Genomic DNA, 16,378 nt, shown 5'->3' on the forward strand with positions numbered 1-16,378 from the left:
ATTAGAACAGGAAGGAGGAAATATGACCAACGGCCCAAGTCACTTCAGAGTCTACACTGATGTTAGGAGTGGGTAATTACAGATAGGGTCTATACTCGTGGCCGATAAGAGAAATCATGGAAACTGGATGCTATCCATTGTGTAGCCACTCAGACTGGCAACCTCGCTGCTTCTCTGAGCCCTATTTCATTAAATACTGTGATTCACGGTCTCGATCACTAAGTTTGATGTCTGCCCAGTGTAAGATCACTCACATCACTGCCCTCAGAACAGTCCCTTCCTCTCTAACGGGAGGGTAGCTGTGGGATGGCCGTGGAGGGGTGGGCAGTGAGGATGAGTTACCCTCAGAGGCCAGATCAGCAGACCAACCATGCAGGTCGAGGACAAAACATGTTGCAGCTGGATCACATTCTAGTAGATGACAGGTAAAGGAGTCCCTTCCTTTTGGACAGATTTTCAAAGCACAGCAGGGAAGAGCTTCAGACTGGGGAAGAAATAGCTTCTCTGCTTGAAGGTTTTCACTCGAGAGATGCCAGGCTCTGACTTTTATTCTCTCTTTCGATTTGTGCTTTCTCTCTGCTTCATCCTTCTCGCATTGACTGTTTCCCTCCTGTCATTGTGCCTTTTGCGTCAGGACAGTGGAGCTGCTCTGAATTTCCTAACAGAGACAACTGAATGAATGCCTGTCCTAGACACACGTACTGAAGACAAGATAAGAAAAGGACGGGAAGACAGGGCCTTTAAAGTGAATTGGGGTGCCCTTCTCCGATCCCATTTTCCTAGATTTAAATAAAGGCAGACAGGTTCGCCTGCTGCTTTAAGGGCCAACGACCCAAGTGTGTACTACGCTATGCAGACCTTCCGGGCAATGTGGCGGCTGTTGAGCCAGGCACAGTCCAGATGTAACACAAATTAATCCAGAGGATTTGATTTGAAGGGTATATTTAGCACTGAGTGCGTTTGCTCTTGGCGATAAGAAGCTGGATGCTAATCCCTTAGAGAAAATTGGTGTCTCATACAAGTCATGCCCTCTACCTATTTCCCAGGCACACACACCTTCACAGGAGTCTTCACCTGTTTGCTTTAGAGCTCTCATTCTTTTAAAGATCACGTCCGTTGATGTTTATTCCTCAGTAGCCGGGAGACCCGGTCCGTGTTTGCTGTGGGTGGTAGACAGACAGATGGGCCCTGGCCAGGTTTGCTCACAGGTTTACTGCAAAGGAGAAAGGCTAGAAGTCATTCTTGTCCTTGGAGCAAGGCTCGCCCCAGATGCTGCCTGTTCAGATGAAAGCTTCTGCATTGCTTGTTGATGTTAAAATCTCAGGAGGCAAGGGCAGTGAGGGCCTCAGCATGAACTGAGTATCTGTTAAGAAAAAACATACCCTCGAGGTCATATGTTACTGCTAGAATCTGGTGCATTAAGAAGATAGGAGATCACGTTGATGCCATAGTTGTTGGATTTTAAAGTGATATCGAGCTCCTTCTATCTCAGCCTCGCTCATGACTTTAACATTACTTTGTTCTAGGACTTTGCTGCGCTTGTAAAAATGCCAGGCACTTTCCCATTCAGTTCTTATTATAATCCTACAAATTAGGAGCTGTTCTTTTCTGTTTATGGGTAAGGTCTCAGACTGAGAGAGGTTCAGTCATGTGTCCAAGGTCAAGCCATTCAAATCTAGGCTGATCTGACGCCCGAGCCCACGCTACTCTGTTTGATCACGGTCTGTTGACAGCGATATCCAGGGGAGCCTTGGGTCCACTGTCAGGTTCCACAGGGTTCCCCTTCTGAGCACATCTGCAGGGAGGCTGGAAACTCAGAGCTGAAGGACCAACCACAGGCTCGTACACGCTCAGGCCAGGGCAAGAGGTGTGAGCAGGCCTGTGAGCCAGGCTCTGACGCCGGCGGCCTGGGAGGGGTGCCGGGCAGTGGAGGGAAGCGGTGAGCAGGCCGGCTGGGGGCTCAGCTCATGCCCGGCCCCTTGTCCTGACTCTTCCTCCAAAGACAGCTTAGTGGTTAAAGGGCCTCTGATTTCCCTTGTGAGCGATTCTTTAGCTGTGAGACAGGAGGTCATGTTGGAAGTTTTCCTGTGTCTCTGGAATCAGTAATTAGGTGGTTTCCACTCACTGAATCCTGTGAGGGGGGGATCTGGGAGGATCTGTTGTAGAGATCGGGGTGCGTGACAGAGGGGCAGCTAGGAGGTCACTTCGGCATGGGATGCATGGCCGACCTGTTCCACTGCGGCAGTGAGCAGGGGAAGGGGAGCTGCGCGGCGTTTAGTGGCAGTGGGGCATCTGCTCTCCCTCTTTGGCAGGACAGGGATGGAGGGGGGACCTGTGGGTCCAGTAGACACTGAGAAAGAAACTTGTACGTGAGCCATCTTGCTGAGGCCCGGCTTCCACCCCCAACTGGAGGTTCCCAGCTGCGGCCGACTGTGGGGTACGTGCTGGGGAGGGAAGCCGGGGGCCTCGGAACAGGCTCAAGCCAAGGTGGGTCTCATGTCAGCGAGCTGTGTACCTCCTCCTCCCGGGAGCCCACGGACTTGCCCTAGGATTTGGACACTTAATGCCAGAGAGGGCAGTGCTGGTCAGCGAGCGTTAACCGGAAAAGCAGTGACGACCAATGGCGAGAGAACAGCAGCCTCGTCCAGCTTTACAAAGAGATATTTACCTCCTCTTTTATCCCCCTCCCCAATATAAAGATAGAGCCTAGAAGAAGGAGGAAAAGGAGAGTACCAGAGTGGACCCCTCACCAGTCCAAACAGCCTATAATAAGAGAAGGAGAAAATTTTGCATCATATATGGGGTTGGGATTTTAAGTTGAGCTGGACCATGATTTCCTATAAGTTATTAATTCTTCCTTCGGGGGTAGGAAAGGAGGATTTTGATTAGCACAGTTGTAGACAGTAGTTGCAAGAAATAAAATCATCTCTTATTTTCATGTTTATATCACAAGTTAAGATTCTTCATTTCACCAGATACAGATGCAGGGAGAGAAAAGGACCATTAACTGACACCACAGGCTAGAACGTGGTCCAGGCCTCCTTCTGCCAAGACCAACTTCAATTCTCATTTTTCAGGCACGTCAGATCAGGTCCTGGCATTCAGGTACAGAATGTGCTCTGCTGAAATGTTAGACTCCGTGGCTGAGATGCTGACCAGCTGACCTTTAACTTGATATGCAGATTATGGTCGACTGAGTTTCCATGATTTTGATGTGTCTGATTGATGATTTAAGATTGCGGGGGAAAGAATCTGATTCTGTTTTTTTTTTAACATTCTTGGCCTGTTCACCTCTCAGCCTCACTCTGTTAGCACATTCATTTGGCCGGTCAGCCTGTCAGTAAATCTTCACCGAGTGCCTGCTCTGTGCCGGCTTGACGCATAGGGTCCTGGCCATAAATGAGACCAGCCACCTTCCTGTGCGGCTCATGTCCTCTGCCCCACTCCAGAGGATCTTCTCTGTCATGGATACTAAATCTCGAATGTTTCGATTAATCCTGCTCAGAAGCCCTCAGTGGCTCTTTACTGCCACAGATGAGGTTAGAACCTCTTAATCGAGCTTGTGCATAGAGGACCCTCATAATTTCTAGCCTCGTTTTTTGCTGCTGCCGCCAGGCTTGAACCTTGCGCTGTGCTCGCACTGGTTGACTCAACTGATACCCACCTGCTTCTTTGGTGGCCACTGATACCCTACCTCTTCCCTCTCTCATCGCTTCATCTGGGATGCCCTCCCCCTTTCTCTCCATGCTTCCTGGTTGTTAAAGCCCATCTCAAGTCCTCCTTCCATCATGAAACGTTACCCCTGAGGCCCTAGGCCACGTGGGGCTGTTCCAGATTCTAACTACTGCCACCGCCTCCACCAGGCTCTCAGCTCCTGCCCAGTCCTGGTGGGTATGATCTGTCGTTATTTGGTGTTGTGTGCTCGCACTTCCATACTCGATGATAAGCTTGTGGTGGCTGGGACTACTTCTTATTCACGTTTTTATTCCATTCAGTGCCTGGCACACAGTAGGTGTTCGTTAAGTGTTTGTTGAGAATGAGTGAATTTTTTTGTTTCACTTATGAGTTTTTTTGCACCCAAAGGTGCTGAGATGATCAAATAGCAGAGTGACCTTGGATTAGAAAACAGGGCACTTTTTCCAGTACCACTTTTCAGTTGTCCGTTGTGTTCTTTAAGCATAGGTTGAAACTGGAATGCAGTTACCTCCATTGTTTTATCTGTTTGAGAATTTTTTTTTTTTAATTAGACTTTCTATGTTGAGATAATTGTAGATTCACATGCAGTTGTAGGAAATAATACAGAAGGATGCCTTGTACATTTTACCCACTTTCCCCCAGTGGTAACATCTTGCAAAGCTGTGTACAGTATTGCAACCAGGATATTGACATTGATAAAATCCACCAATCTTGTTCCATTTTTCCCAGTTTTACTGTAGTCGTGTGTGTGTGTATGTGTGTGTGTGTGTGTGTGTTTAGTCTATAAAGTCTTATCACATACGTATGTTTGTATATTCAGTACCACAGTCAAGATAGAGAACAATTACATCACCACAAATAACCACTAATCTGTTCTCCACCTCTATAAGCTTGTCATTTCAAGCACGTTCTGTAATTGAAAACATATAGTATGTGACCTTTTGAGGTTGTTTTTTTTTCACTATTTGAGAACTTTTAGGGGCCAAAATGAACAGCTTTTTCTTTGCCTGTGAAATGGAGTTCTCAGCCTGAGGGACAGGGCACCAAACTAGACTTAGTGTTTTATTTATATAAGAGATACTCTATCTGAATGAATACACCTATAGGTCCAAGATAGCTTCTGAATTTTTTATTAATTATGAAACTGTATTTTCTGCTTTGAAGGGTCAGCTAGTGCCCCATTATCCTGACAGGGCCTGTGAAATATGTGGAAACCTTGAGAAAGTACACTTTGGATGGTAGATTAAATATTGCCACCTTCTGTTCATTATGAGAAGTACCGTTGCCTTTTAAGAGGCCATCTTGTGTGGCTCCTTTGCTTTTAAAGAAGACCATCGATAAACTCTCCTAGGTCATAGGTCATCAACTACTAAAAAATGTGAACATAGGGTCCTAATTATAGATTAAAGTAATAATAGTGTTTTGGTTTTTATTCACTGCCCTGTTTAAAAAGAGTATGGTGTGTGGTGAGAAGGCTTAACTTGAATTATTCAAGATACAGAATAAACATAAGGTTCATGTAACATAAAGATACTTGCACGTATCCTGTTAACCATTTTATTTATGAAGCTTGTAAAGAAGCTTGTAAAGAATAAGCCAGCAACTTTGGAAAATAATTACACAAACCAGTGATATTTTTATAATAGTGTGTTTCAAAAGAACAATGTCTATAGGTAATTTTAGAAAAATTTTCCTCTTAAAATACTTTTAAAATTTAAAGCATGAACATCAGTTGTCTTAAAAATAACACTATTTTTATATTTTTTTCTTTATTGAGACCAAACCCTTTATCCTTCTCATAGCATGCCTGGGAGAAAGGGCATGATCTTTCCGTAAATGGGAAACAGGGTAGTGGGGCGCACCCCAGCTGATGTCATGTGAGCTGAATCACGGAGCAGGAAAGTGAGGGGCCTGCCATATGTTTTTTTTCTGTTATTTAAATTACAAACCCACTGTATCTGGTTTGTAACAAAGCCTGGAGGAGCGTCTGGAGTAGTATTGGCAGCCGCTCCCCACATGTGCCGCCTCTGTCTGTCTGCTGCAACAGCTGCGAAATTGGTGTCGACTTCCATTCATTTCTGTTCTGCTTACCCCAGCATGCATAAACGTAAATGCATGTCTGTAGGTCAGCGTGTTTTACAAAAAATGGGATAATTGTATGAATATTATTCTGGAGCTTACTCTTTTCACTTCACATGTCATGGCCCAGTATCTCCTCTCTTCTCCCCTCCCTCCCCACCCCTCTTTTTTTTCTTTCCCTCCTCCCTCCCTCTCCCCGCAATATCTAGACATCTGTATATCTGTCTGTCTCTATCTCTGTGTCTCTACTTGAGCCTATTAGAAGTCCAGGGTATGAATATACCATAATTCATCCAATCATGGCCCTATGGAGATATTCATAGGTTTTCCGGTTTTTTTACTCAACTATTATTTAAAAAAAAAAAAAGATTGCAGTAAACATCCTTGGACGTCTGTCTTTATGTGCTGGTATTTTAATAGTGTCAGATTCTCACACATAGGAAATCTGGGTCAAAAAATGCGTATGCTTTTAACTTAACTTGGCTTCTTAAGCTTAGATTTTTGAAAAGTATGAATATACCCCGAGTGCTACATCGTGGTCCTAAAAAACGGATATATTTTTGGTAGTGAGTTCTCTGCCTGGGCTAGCCCGCCTGCCCTTTGTGGGCAGAGGAAGAGAATGGTCAGTGAATATTGATGTCTAGGATGTGATGGCCCACTTAGCTGAACAGCAAGAATGGAGTATTCACAATAATACATTCATTCTAGAAATCTGTGTATTTCTCAGCTAAGGCAGGACTTGTCCCCTTCTTGATTTTAGTTACACAGGAATAAGGCAGAAGTTTGCATATCATAAATTTCTTCTTCAAAGTCCATCACCATTTAACCCAGTTTGCACTAGGAACCGTGACTTTTTATAGATGAAATTATGATAATGAATGTGATAGAAAAAAATCCTCTCTGGAGATTTAAATAGGGTGGCCAGAGGACATGTCTTGCCCTCTCTCTGTTTTGTTCAGCGTTTCCTGCTCAAAGTTGAACTGGGTACCTGAGGGATTCTTGTAGGCAAATTAGAATGACGTAACTATTCCTATACGTTGATGTGTTTGTTGGCATTCGAATACTGGAAGATATAATACTTTAACTTACAGAGCTTTATGTTGCCAACTGTATCTGCAGATATTCTTCTGCCAACCTAAGGCTGTCATGTTTGGTATTAAATTGGGGCGACTTGGCTCTGTACAGAATCCCACATTGGATTTGGCATCTCTGACAGGGAACGTCTCCAAAAGGGCTTATCTCTAGGATGCTTCCAGCTCAGAAAATGTTGCCACATCGACAAACTGATGTTGTTGAACGTAAGCTCAGCACGAGTGTCTGTAGCTACCTAGCCCAGCGCGGTGTTCCCGGGATTTAAAGCATGTTTCTGCACATAATGTTGAATGTTCTTATGGATATTAGCCGTGAAGTGTTGTGATTGTTTCATGAATATCACTGGTGACTGTTCTGTTTTGCTGCCCACTGCAGCTTAATGCGATGGCAAATCGTGCTGCAGGGAAAGGCTATGAGAACGAAGACAATTATTCCAATATCAAGTTTCAGTTTATCGGGATAGAGAACATCCATGTCATGAGGAACAGTCTGCAAAAAATGCTGGAAGGTAAACCATTTCCTTATGCACAGCATTTAAAAAATGCAGTTAAATGTTTTAATGCCAAGACGGAATAAGATGGTCTGTTGATGTGAAAACTGTGCTTTACTTCGATGTTGTTTGCAAGGGTGGGATCAGTTGGGAAGAATATCAAAATGCAGGGACTCTTTAAACATGTAACAGCTTTTCTCTTCTTTTTTGGTGTCATCGTGGAGTGGTTTTGTCACGTGGTATTAGCTGCCGGGCTCTCTCCGGTGGTACCTAACACCTAAGATAGAAGTGCACGGGGATATTTTTTCTTTCTCTCTCATAATAATAGTTCGACCCATATTCAAGACCACTGGGAGATAAAGCAGTCCTACGTCGAAGCGGTTCACGTGTGGACGTGAGGCCCATAAACTGAATCCGAGCGGCTGAATGGCCATGAGAAGGATGTTGGGGGGTCCCGGTTCTCCCTTCCATCAGCAGCACTGCTGCAGCGCGCTCCCTCCACCCACCCCACCCAGCGAGCACCACGAGACGCGTATGCCCAGGCTTCTGTACTCACAGGGAGAGCTAGTCGCAAAGCAGGGTTATGCAACGTAGAGGAATTATTCATGTGGCCACACCAGCCGTAAACTAATTACCAGAAATCACATATTCCAAGCAAAACCAGCCTCGTTTACTGCTTATGCTCTTGCGATTGCCAAGGCCCAAGGAGGAGGCTGTTGTTATCTCCACCACTTCTCCCTCTTGTGGGAACTGAAGAGAAAGAGGATGCATAACCCAGGGCTTTGTGCCTCTGGACCAGGGGAGGCTGTAAATGCTGGGCTCGCACTTCTGGGGGGAAGCCCTGGGGAGGCGGCGCTGTGTGCCAGGGAAGTGGGCAGTCCGGTCTGAACCGGAAATGCGGGGTCTGTAGTGAACAGGGACAAAGTGCCGAATTCCCTTTTTCTCGGGATACACGTCTGCTCTCAGTAACCCGTGCAGTTCAGTGCTTAATCAGAGCAGGATGTAGTGAGAAGCTAGCGGTGGAGCTGGAGGAACTTGAGTGTCACAGACAAGCCTGATTGCCATTCTCCTTCCTGGATTCCCGGGGTCATCTCAGTCATTATGAGACTTTGAACACGTCATGTACCTTCTTTGGGGCTCTGTTACCTGCTGTAAATGGAGAGGATTGGACTAATAATTTCTGTGGACCCATCCAGCCCTGACAGTCTGTGAGTCCACACTTTGATGCCCCTGATTGCAAATAGTTTAAAATTGAGGGTTTGAATGGTTAGACGAAACCTCTTCCTGCATTTAAAAAAAAAAAAATAACGGCCCCGGAGCTGTCTATCTCCATCTTACCTCCACGTGAAATTTGCCATGTCTCAGCGGACAGGAGGACGCCTTGGGCATTGAACTTCGTAAACTTTGGGAGATTATCGTGGGCGGTGTGGCTCTCCCTGCTCTAAGCTGTGCTTTTTAGACATTGAAAAACTGGACTAGCTTGGTACTGTAACTGAACGGGTAGTCTAGTTTTAGTGTGAAGAGTGTTCAATATCAGAATCATTAAAACATTTGCATGCTTTATAGTTTTCATTTAGTAATTTCATAAGCTGACTTTTGAGGATATATATTTTCTTCTGTGCAGAAGGTGGCTCCCAGGAGTGCTTGGAACATGGCGATTTGGCTTTTGTTTTAAAATTAGCATTTACTTGGTTTCTTAATAGGAACCATGTCTCCTGCCCTCATACCTTTGGTCTGACTCGCTATTTCTAAAGGACCAGCAAACGGACCGAGTTCCAGAGGGAGGGCAGCCTGTGTTTCATAAGGGATCGTGGTTCTTCTGCATCACTTTTTCAGCTCTGTGTCAGTGCAATAAGCAAGGACAACTTTCTGGATGCCTTTCAGGGGACTTGACCAATGTTTGACTATCTGTTTTTACCAAGTAAATTATAAACTGCTCGTGGAAGCTCAGCTGATGAACTGATGCAATCAGACCCACCTTTTGAGGCTTTTATCCTTCAAACAGCTGTCTTGGCATCAAAGAGATCGGAAGGTTTGTACCGCTGGTCACTTGGTAGGAAGCGGAATAATGCATTCCCTTCATGATTATTATTTTTTTTTCAAAATTCCTCTTATCAGGGATATTGATATTATCAGGAGAGATTCTGAATAACAGAAATGAAAAATTGTTCGCATTCTGGCCCGAAATAGCCCTGTCTGTGAGCAACAGCTGCAGGGTATTTCATCAGAAACTGAAATCTAGGACCAAGTTCACATCCGGTGTAGGTCCTTTTATGGAGCTGATTGATTGCATGTTAACTTTGGTTTCTAAGTTCTAAACCAAACTATTTTGTGGCATTCACACCTCCCAGTGAGATAATAATGAAGTCTTTCCGTTATGTAGCAATTGTGTGATTTATTAAGTGCTTTCCACAGAGCCTTTCCTCTTGATCATATAAACAGTGGTTTTTCCCTCAAATAATAAAAGGATGCCCTATATTTTCTTTCTTTTGTTGTTGTTGAAACAGGCAGTAGAAGGACCTGGAATAGGCTCTTTCCGTGGCTGAGGAAATTGTTATCAGATGTGGAAATAAAAACCTCCCAGGGCATCCTTGATTTGGGGGGAGGAAGTCAGTGAGAGGGAGGGAGAGAGGGGCACATGGAATTACCTCACATCCGGGCTTTGAGATTGAGCCGCACTGTCGTGCCTCTTCGTAAATAAATACCTGTTTTCAAGGTAGGCGGGTGTTTATGGGAAAGACATGATGGCAGTGACACCTTCCTGTTTTTCAGTCAACCTGCTCCACCTTTTGTATGTTGCCCAGAAAATCGACCTTTCTCCCCCCCACTAGTTTCGGCGTGCCTGGATTCTACATGAATCTTAGATTAATATTGTTGGCCACAGTGTAGTTCTGTATAACTGACCCCTTATTCATTGACTTGTGCATTTCACTAAAAACAGAGCACCTGCTACGTGCCAGGCTTCCTCAGTATTTTTACTTAAATGATTCACGAATGGGCAGACCTTAAAGATATCGCAGGTTCGGTTCCAGACCACCTCAGTAAAATGAATATCGCTATAAAGTGAGTCACACGGATTTTTTGGTTTCCCAGTGCATGTGAAAGTTATGTTTACCCTATCCTGTAGTCTATTCAGTGTGCAATAGCATTATGTCTAAAAAAGCACTGTACGTACCTTAATTTAAAAATATTTGATTGCTTAAAAGATGTAACCATCATCTGAGCTTTCAGAGAGTTGTATTCTTTTCACTGGTGGAGGGTTTGAAATACTTCGAGAATTGCCAAAATGTGGTACAGAGGTTTGAAGTGAGCAAATGTTGTTGCGAAAATGGTGCCGATAGACTTGCTTGATGCAGGGTTGCCACAGACCTTTAACCTATAAAACACACAATATCTGTGAAGTACAGTAAAATGAGGTCTGCCTGTATTTTGATTTCACAGCAATAGTGTGCTGTACGTAATATTATCTGCACTTTATAGATGAAGAAAGTGTCTCAGTGAAGTTAGGCAACTCAATCTAATTCTTTAAAGAAAAATAAGTTGAAACAAACGGAAAAACATTTAAACTTGCTCTGATAATTAAAGAAAGGTAGTTAAAACCTCAAAGTACCATTTTTCACTTAAAATTTTTTTTAATTTAAATAAGATTAAATTTAAATATTTAAATTCAAATACATTAAAATATTCAATACTGAAAAGAATATGGTAAAACTAGTACTTTAAATATCTCTAGTATCATTGAAACTGGCAAGAGGTACCTAATATATTTTGTTCTGAGATACATATTTTTACCAGATTAATTCCCCTTAGGGACTAATCCAAAATATGGTTTAAAAAAAAGACATATAATGCCTGTTTTGATAGAAGTGTTTTATTTATAATAATAGAATTTTGGAAGCCTCAGGAATGTTCAACAATAGTTGACTGACTAAACACTCTACCTTTTGATACAAAATTTTGCATCCATTAAAAATGATAAATGTGAAAAATATATTACTAACATGGGAGAACGTGTATAATTAAGTGAAAAATTCAGGTTGTAAAATTGTATACATACTCTGATTCACTATACAGTAAACCATATTTATGAAGAATTTCCAGAATGATAATTGGATTAGAACGAGAGGGCGATGGGTGAATTTTTTCTTTTTCCTTCTTTATTTACAAAATTGTCTATGGTTGGTACGTTACATGGAACATAAACAGTACACACTTAGCAGGTCACAGTTTCTGAGGGTCACGAGTCTGGGCATTTCTCATGTGTCAATGGGAAGCCAGGATCCCTCTGCCTAGGATCTTACAAGGCTGCAGTCAAGGTGCTAGCCGGACTGTGTCCTCATCTGGAAACCTGGATGGGGCAGAATCTGCTTCCAGGCTGATTCAGGTTATTGGTTGCATTCAACAGAGGGCCCTGAGCGCTGTCAGCTGGCGGTCACCCTTAGGTCCTAGAGTTCTCTGCCATGTTGGACCTCCACGTAAGCTGTTCACAACACGACAGGTTATTCTTCAAGACCAGTAGGAGCGCCTATCTCCAGTTACAAAGTCTGGTGTATTACATTTTTAATTAAAAAGTTTTTAAAGACATACCCTTCTTGGTATCATATAACAAAGGAAGAATTGAGCCTAGTACTTTCCATCATTTTACCCTGATCCTCGTTGATTTGTGGTTCTTTTATTAGACTCACAGATAACCACCCACATGGTAATGATGATATAACATTTACGGGTGATTATTATGTACTGGACACTGTTAATTTTTTTAATATACTTATTTATTTTTGGCTGCGTTGGGTCTTCGTTGCTGTGCGCGGGCTTTCTCTAGTTGCGGCAAGCGGGGGCTACTCTTTGTTGCGGTGCACAGGCTTGTCATTGCAGTGGCTTCTCTTGTTGCGGAGCCCGGGCTCTAGGTGCACGGGCTTCAGTAGTTGTGGCATGTGGGCTCAGTAGTTGTGGCTCATGGGCTGTAGAGCGCAGGCTCAGTAGTTGTGGCGCACGGGCTTAGTTGCTCTGTGGCATGTGGGATCTTCCCGGGCCAGGGCTCGAATCCGTGTCCCCTGCATAGGCAGGTGGATTCTTAACCACTGCGCCACCAGGGAAGTCCCAGACACCATACTCTTAACCACTTTGCTTTACAGTCTCTCTAGGTGGTGGCTTGGGTAGAAAGTACCCTGGCCTAAGTGTCTGAAGATCTGGGTTTGGGTTCTTGCCTTAGTCTCTTAGTAAACATGAACAAACTTCATTTCCTGTATTTGTAAAACAATGTAAGCAATATATCATTGCTGTCTAGCTCACAGATTTGTTCACAAAGATTCCTTGCAAACTGTAAAGTGCTTTCCAGTATAAGGTGCATTATGCTTTTTCTTGGGAAGCAGTACAGTAGTTTAAAATAAGTACTGCATAAAATGGATAAGCGAATGGACTGTAGATTAATTCAGGCAGCTAGGTGGGTATTTGATAGGTCCCCTGCCTTCTTATGGGTGACTTTCCTTAATTTTTTTATTCAAGAGACATGGAGTAAGCACAATTTCAGAGGCATGGAAGTGCTTGCCTCGTGATACGGTCTGTGTCCACTCAGCACAAGTTCACCAAAAATAATTTAATAAACCCCATGCCAGGCCTGGTGGGTGTTTTCTCAGCAAGTTGTCTGACAGAGATACAAACCTCAGCCTGACAGCCGATCAGATGGGAGCAGGTCCAGAGCACAGGAACAAAGGCCCGCTGCCCATTCAGCAGTTTGGACAATACTACAGTGAAGGGCTGTTTGTAAGATTCAACTGGAAAGATTGGAATCTTTTTAGCAGGCCCCAAGAGGTAACCACTTCTATCGTTTCCCCTAGAATTGGGAACAGTGATGATGGTGAAAGTTCTGTGGTAGAGTCAGGAGGCCCCAGAGATAAGTGACCTGTGCTTGTGTGTGAAGGTTGTGAGGCCCGATTGTTCAGAACCTTTGTTGGGTGTAGAAGGGACAGGTAAAAGCAGAGAACTTCGAGTGTGTCATGGGAGGCAGCACGGCCGTGGGTGCTGTGCTTGTGTGACGACTCCCTGCTCTGGCGTCCCTGCCCGGTGCTCTCGGGCGCACCAAGGTCTAGAAGGGGACAGTCCCTAACACACCTGGCTCCGAGGTTCCCACGAAGTATTTTTCTCTGCTCAGAGGTAAGGTTGTAACTCTCAGTCCCAGTGTCCTTTTTATTTGATTCTTTCTTCCTCACGTCATTACTTTATGTGGCGATGGCTAAGTAAGCCTGGAAGAAATGGAAGAGTTCAACCCTTTATAGTCACATTCAAGTTTTTCATTTCAAAGTGAGTATTTCCTGTAACATGGCCTACAAGTTTATGCTATGAGGTTCTACCAGCTATGAGCTAATGAAAAGCTATAAAGGTTGATCTTTTTTCAGTTCTCGATCTTCTGACTTTCCCCATTATTAATTTCCTGAGATTACTAACCTATTAGACGAGACAGCCAATAAGACCTGGCTGAAAATCTGGTCACTGTCCCTCAAAATTTAGCACGTGGCATGGGTTTCCACACAGAAAACCTACTTTCCCATTAAAGTGAACTGGATAGCTCCACCTAGCGGTAAGATTTTTTAATAAGTGTTCTACTAGAGCAACAGATCTCTTTGTCAGGCTCCACTAGTTATCAATTCATGGTCACTTGGAAGAAAGAAATGCATCAAGAGTGTGTACCTGGCTCTCTCTTTGTTGTAAGAGGATGTAAAATGTGGCTGGATGGTGTCGCCCGATCTAGACTGAGATCTAATGCTCTAAGCACTGAGGCAGAGAGGAAAGAGCGTGAGCTTTGGGGTGTATGTGTTGTGGCCAGGACTCCAGCTCAGTTATTTGCTGGCCGAGTAACCATGGATGACTTAGTAAACTCTTTTTTTTTTTTTTTTTGGTTCGCGGGCCTCTCACTGTTGTGGCCTCTCCCATTGCGGAGCACAGGCTCCGGACGCAAAGGCTCAGCGGCCATGGCTCACAGGCCCAGCCGCCCCGCGGCATGTGGGATCTTCCCGGACTGGGGCACGAACCCCTGTCCCCTGCATTGTTAGGCGGACTCCCAACCACTGCACCACCAGGGAAGCCCGACTTAGTAAACTCTTTAAGCCACACTGGCTAATCTGAAAATTGGGAGTAAATATATGCTGCATGGTAGATAATGGATGTAGAGGAAGTCACTGGGAGCTACATAGTTATTTTAGACAGTCATCTGTACATCAGACAGTTCTTGAGAGTTTTTTATACACTGGGCATTGCATAGAAAAAGGCTTTATTTATTAATACAAAGTGACGTTACTGATCTTGATATAGGGCAGAAAATCCTGGCGGGAAGAGAAGATGATGCTTTCTCATAAGTGATCTTCCTGAGGGCTGTCCTTGGGTAGATCAGATGGTTGAATGTTTTAATTGGATGTCAAAGCCAAAGACCTCATCTCTGGGTGATTTTAGCAAAGGAGAGGACAAGAGAAAACAAAGATTTAATGGGAGAAGAATGGCTGTTTTTTATTCTCATTGTGCTGTATCTTGATGTTCCTTGGGACAATTCAAAGATCAAAAAATTTCACCCTCAGAATTGTTGTTTTCATTTTATTAATCATGACAGCTAGTTTTTGGATAACTAGGACATTTACAAAAGGAGCACTTATAGAAGAACGTGTCTCCCATAAAACTAAAGATAGACGTGACTCACATTAGCCACAGGGTGAGCAGTTTTCCCATAAGGCTGCAGGGGGGATGGGGCAGTTCAGTATCTGCTTGCCAGTGACAGTGTGGCCTCAGATTCGATGGGTGCATTGGTCCTGCAGCTTTGCTCAGCCGGTGTGATGAGCGTGGAATGCTTTTCCACCAGTTACGTCCCCAGCCACGTGTACTGCTTATTTCACCACTTGTTATTTGCTGCCAACATCTTAATCTCAGATGATTCTCGGCCTTCTCTCCAGCATTTGCCACTAATATCTTACATCCACCCCGACGTCACAGGCTCTCAGCACCCCGTCTCGCAGACTAGACTTTTCTATTTTCATCTGCCTTACGTTTCCTATTTAGACCTGCTCATTCCTTAAGCCCTGTCTTTGGCTGAGTTCCTGTTCACTGCGAGAAAATGACCAACTCCCAAGCCTTCTATATGGTAAATGTAACATAAATGGGCGTATATATTTTAAAATTTATTGTGGCAAATTGTGTCTTTAGACACAAAACTCATATGCAAAGCTAATAAATGCTAGTAGGGCATTCTTTTGTGAGCCAGCTGCTTGATTTTCTTTAGGTCAATGGTAGTCAGTATTACTGGAATGTGTGTGTGTATACATGCATTTACACACACATACACGTTTATTAGTAGCTCGACACAGACACATACTCACGCCCATGTGTGTTTGCATATAGTTACGTATGCTGCTAATGCAAGCAGTGCTAGCACAGGTGTACAGAATTTAGGCTGGATCGCAACTTACCATTTGATATTAGCATCGACTTCTTTAGAGGACGACAAGGCTATTCAAAAATGGCTTTCATGGCATTGTTAGTTGTGTGGAGATTCCAGAAAATAGCATCACAAACAAAGCTGGAATCTTATTGGTGTCCAGTAATATACAGAGAAGCTACTATACAGATCTCTCCAATTAATGTAAAGGCCTCTATAAAGAGGGTGCATGTCAGTTGGCAGGGGTGCGGGGGGGAGGAGAGTGGCACTGACATTAATAGACTGAGTACACTTCACTGCAGAGTTTATTCTGTCACCAGGGTGGGCTCTAAGTAAAAAAGGGAGACTACAGGGCAGGCTTTACCGAACACTTCTGTTGTACAGGCCATAATTAAGTCCTCTTTGAATGGTATCGCCTGCTGGGATGTTCAATTGAGGGAGATTACCATCATTTTGCTAGTTCTTTGAAGGCCGTTTCATTGGGCTTGGGTCTTTGACTCCAAGATGGGAAGGAGACAAATCACACATGAGGAGAGCTCAGGTATGTGTCTGGCTGGCAAGTAAGGGAGGGCCATGTACCTTCCAACCTTAGATCTTAGACA

General features: G+C 44.0%; 1 protein-coding gene across 7 annotated transcripts in view; it reads left to right on the top strand.

The window, feature by feature from the left end:
* The window catches only part of MTMR7 (myotubularin related protein 7), a 100,878-nt gene that overhangs the window by 70,313 nt on the left and 14,187 nt on the right, over window positions 1-16,378 (top strand). For all 7 annotated transcript variants that reach the window (XM_082863777.1, XM_082863778.1, XM_082863776.1 and 4 more), the window contains one exon: window positions 7,243-7,375. In XM_082863777.1, coding sequence (XP_082719903.1) covers window positions 7,243-7,375 — 133 coding nt within the window. The remainder of the gene's footprint in view (window positions 1-7,242; window positions 7,376-16,378) is intronic.

The sequence above is a fragment of the Leucopleurus acutus genome, assembly GCF_964270905.1.
Source record: "Leucopleurus acutus genome assembly, chromosome: 21".
Lineage (NCBI taxonomy): Eukaryota > Metazoa > Chordata > Mammalia > Artiodactyla > Delphinidae > Leucopleurus > Leucopleurus acutus.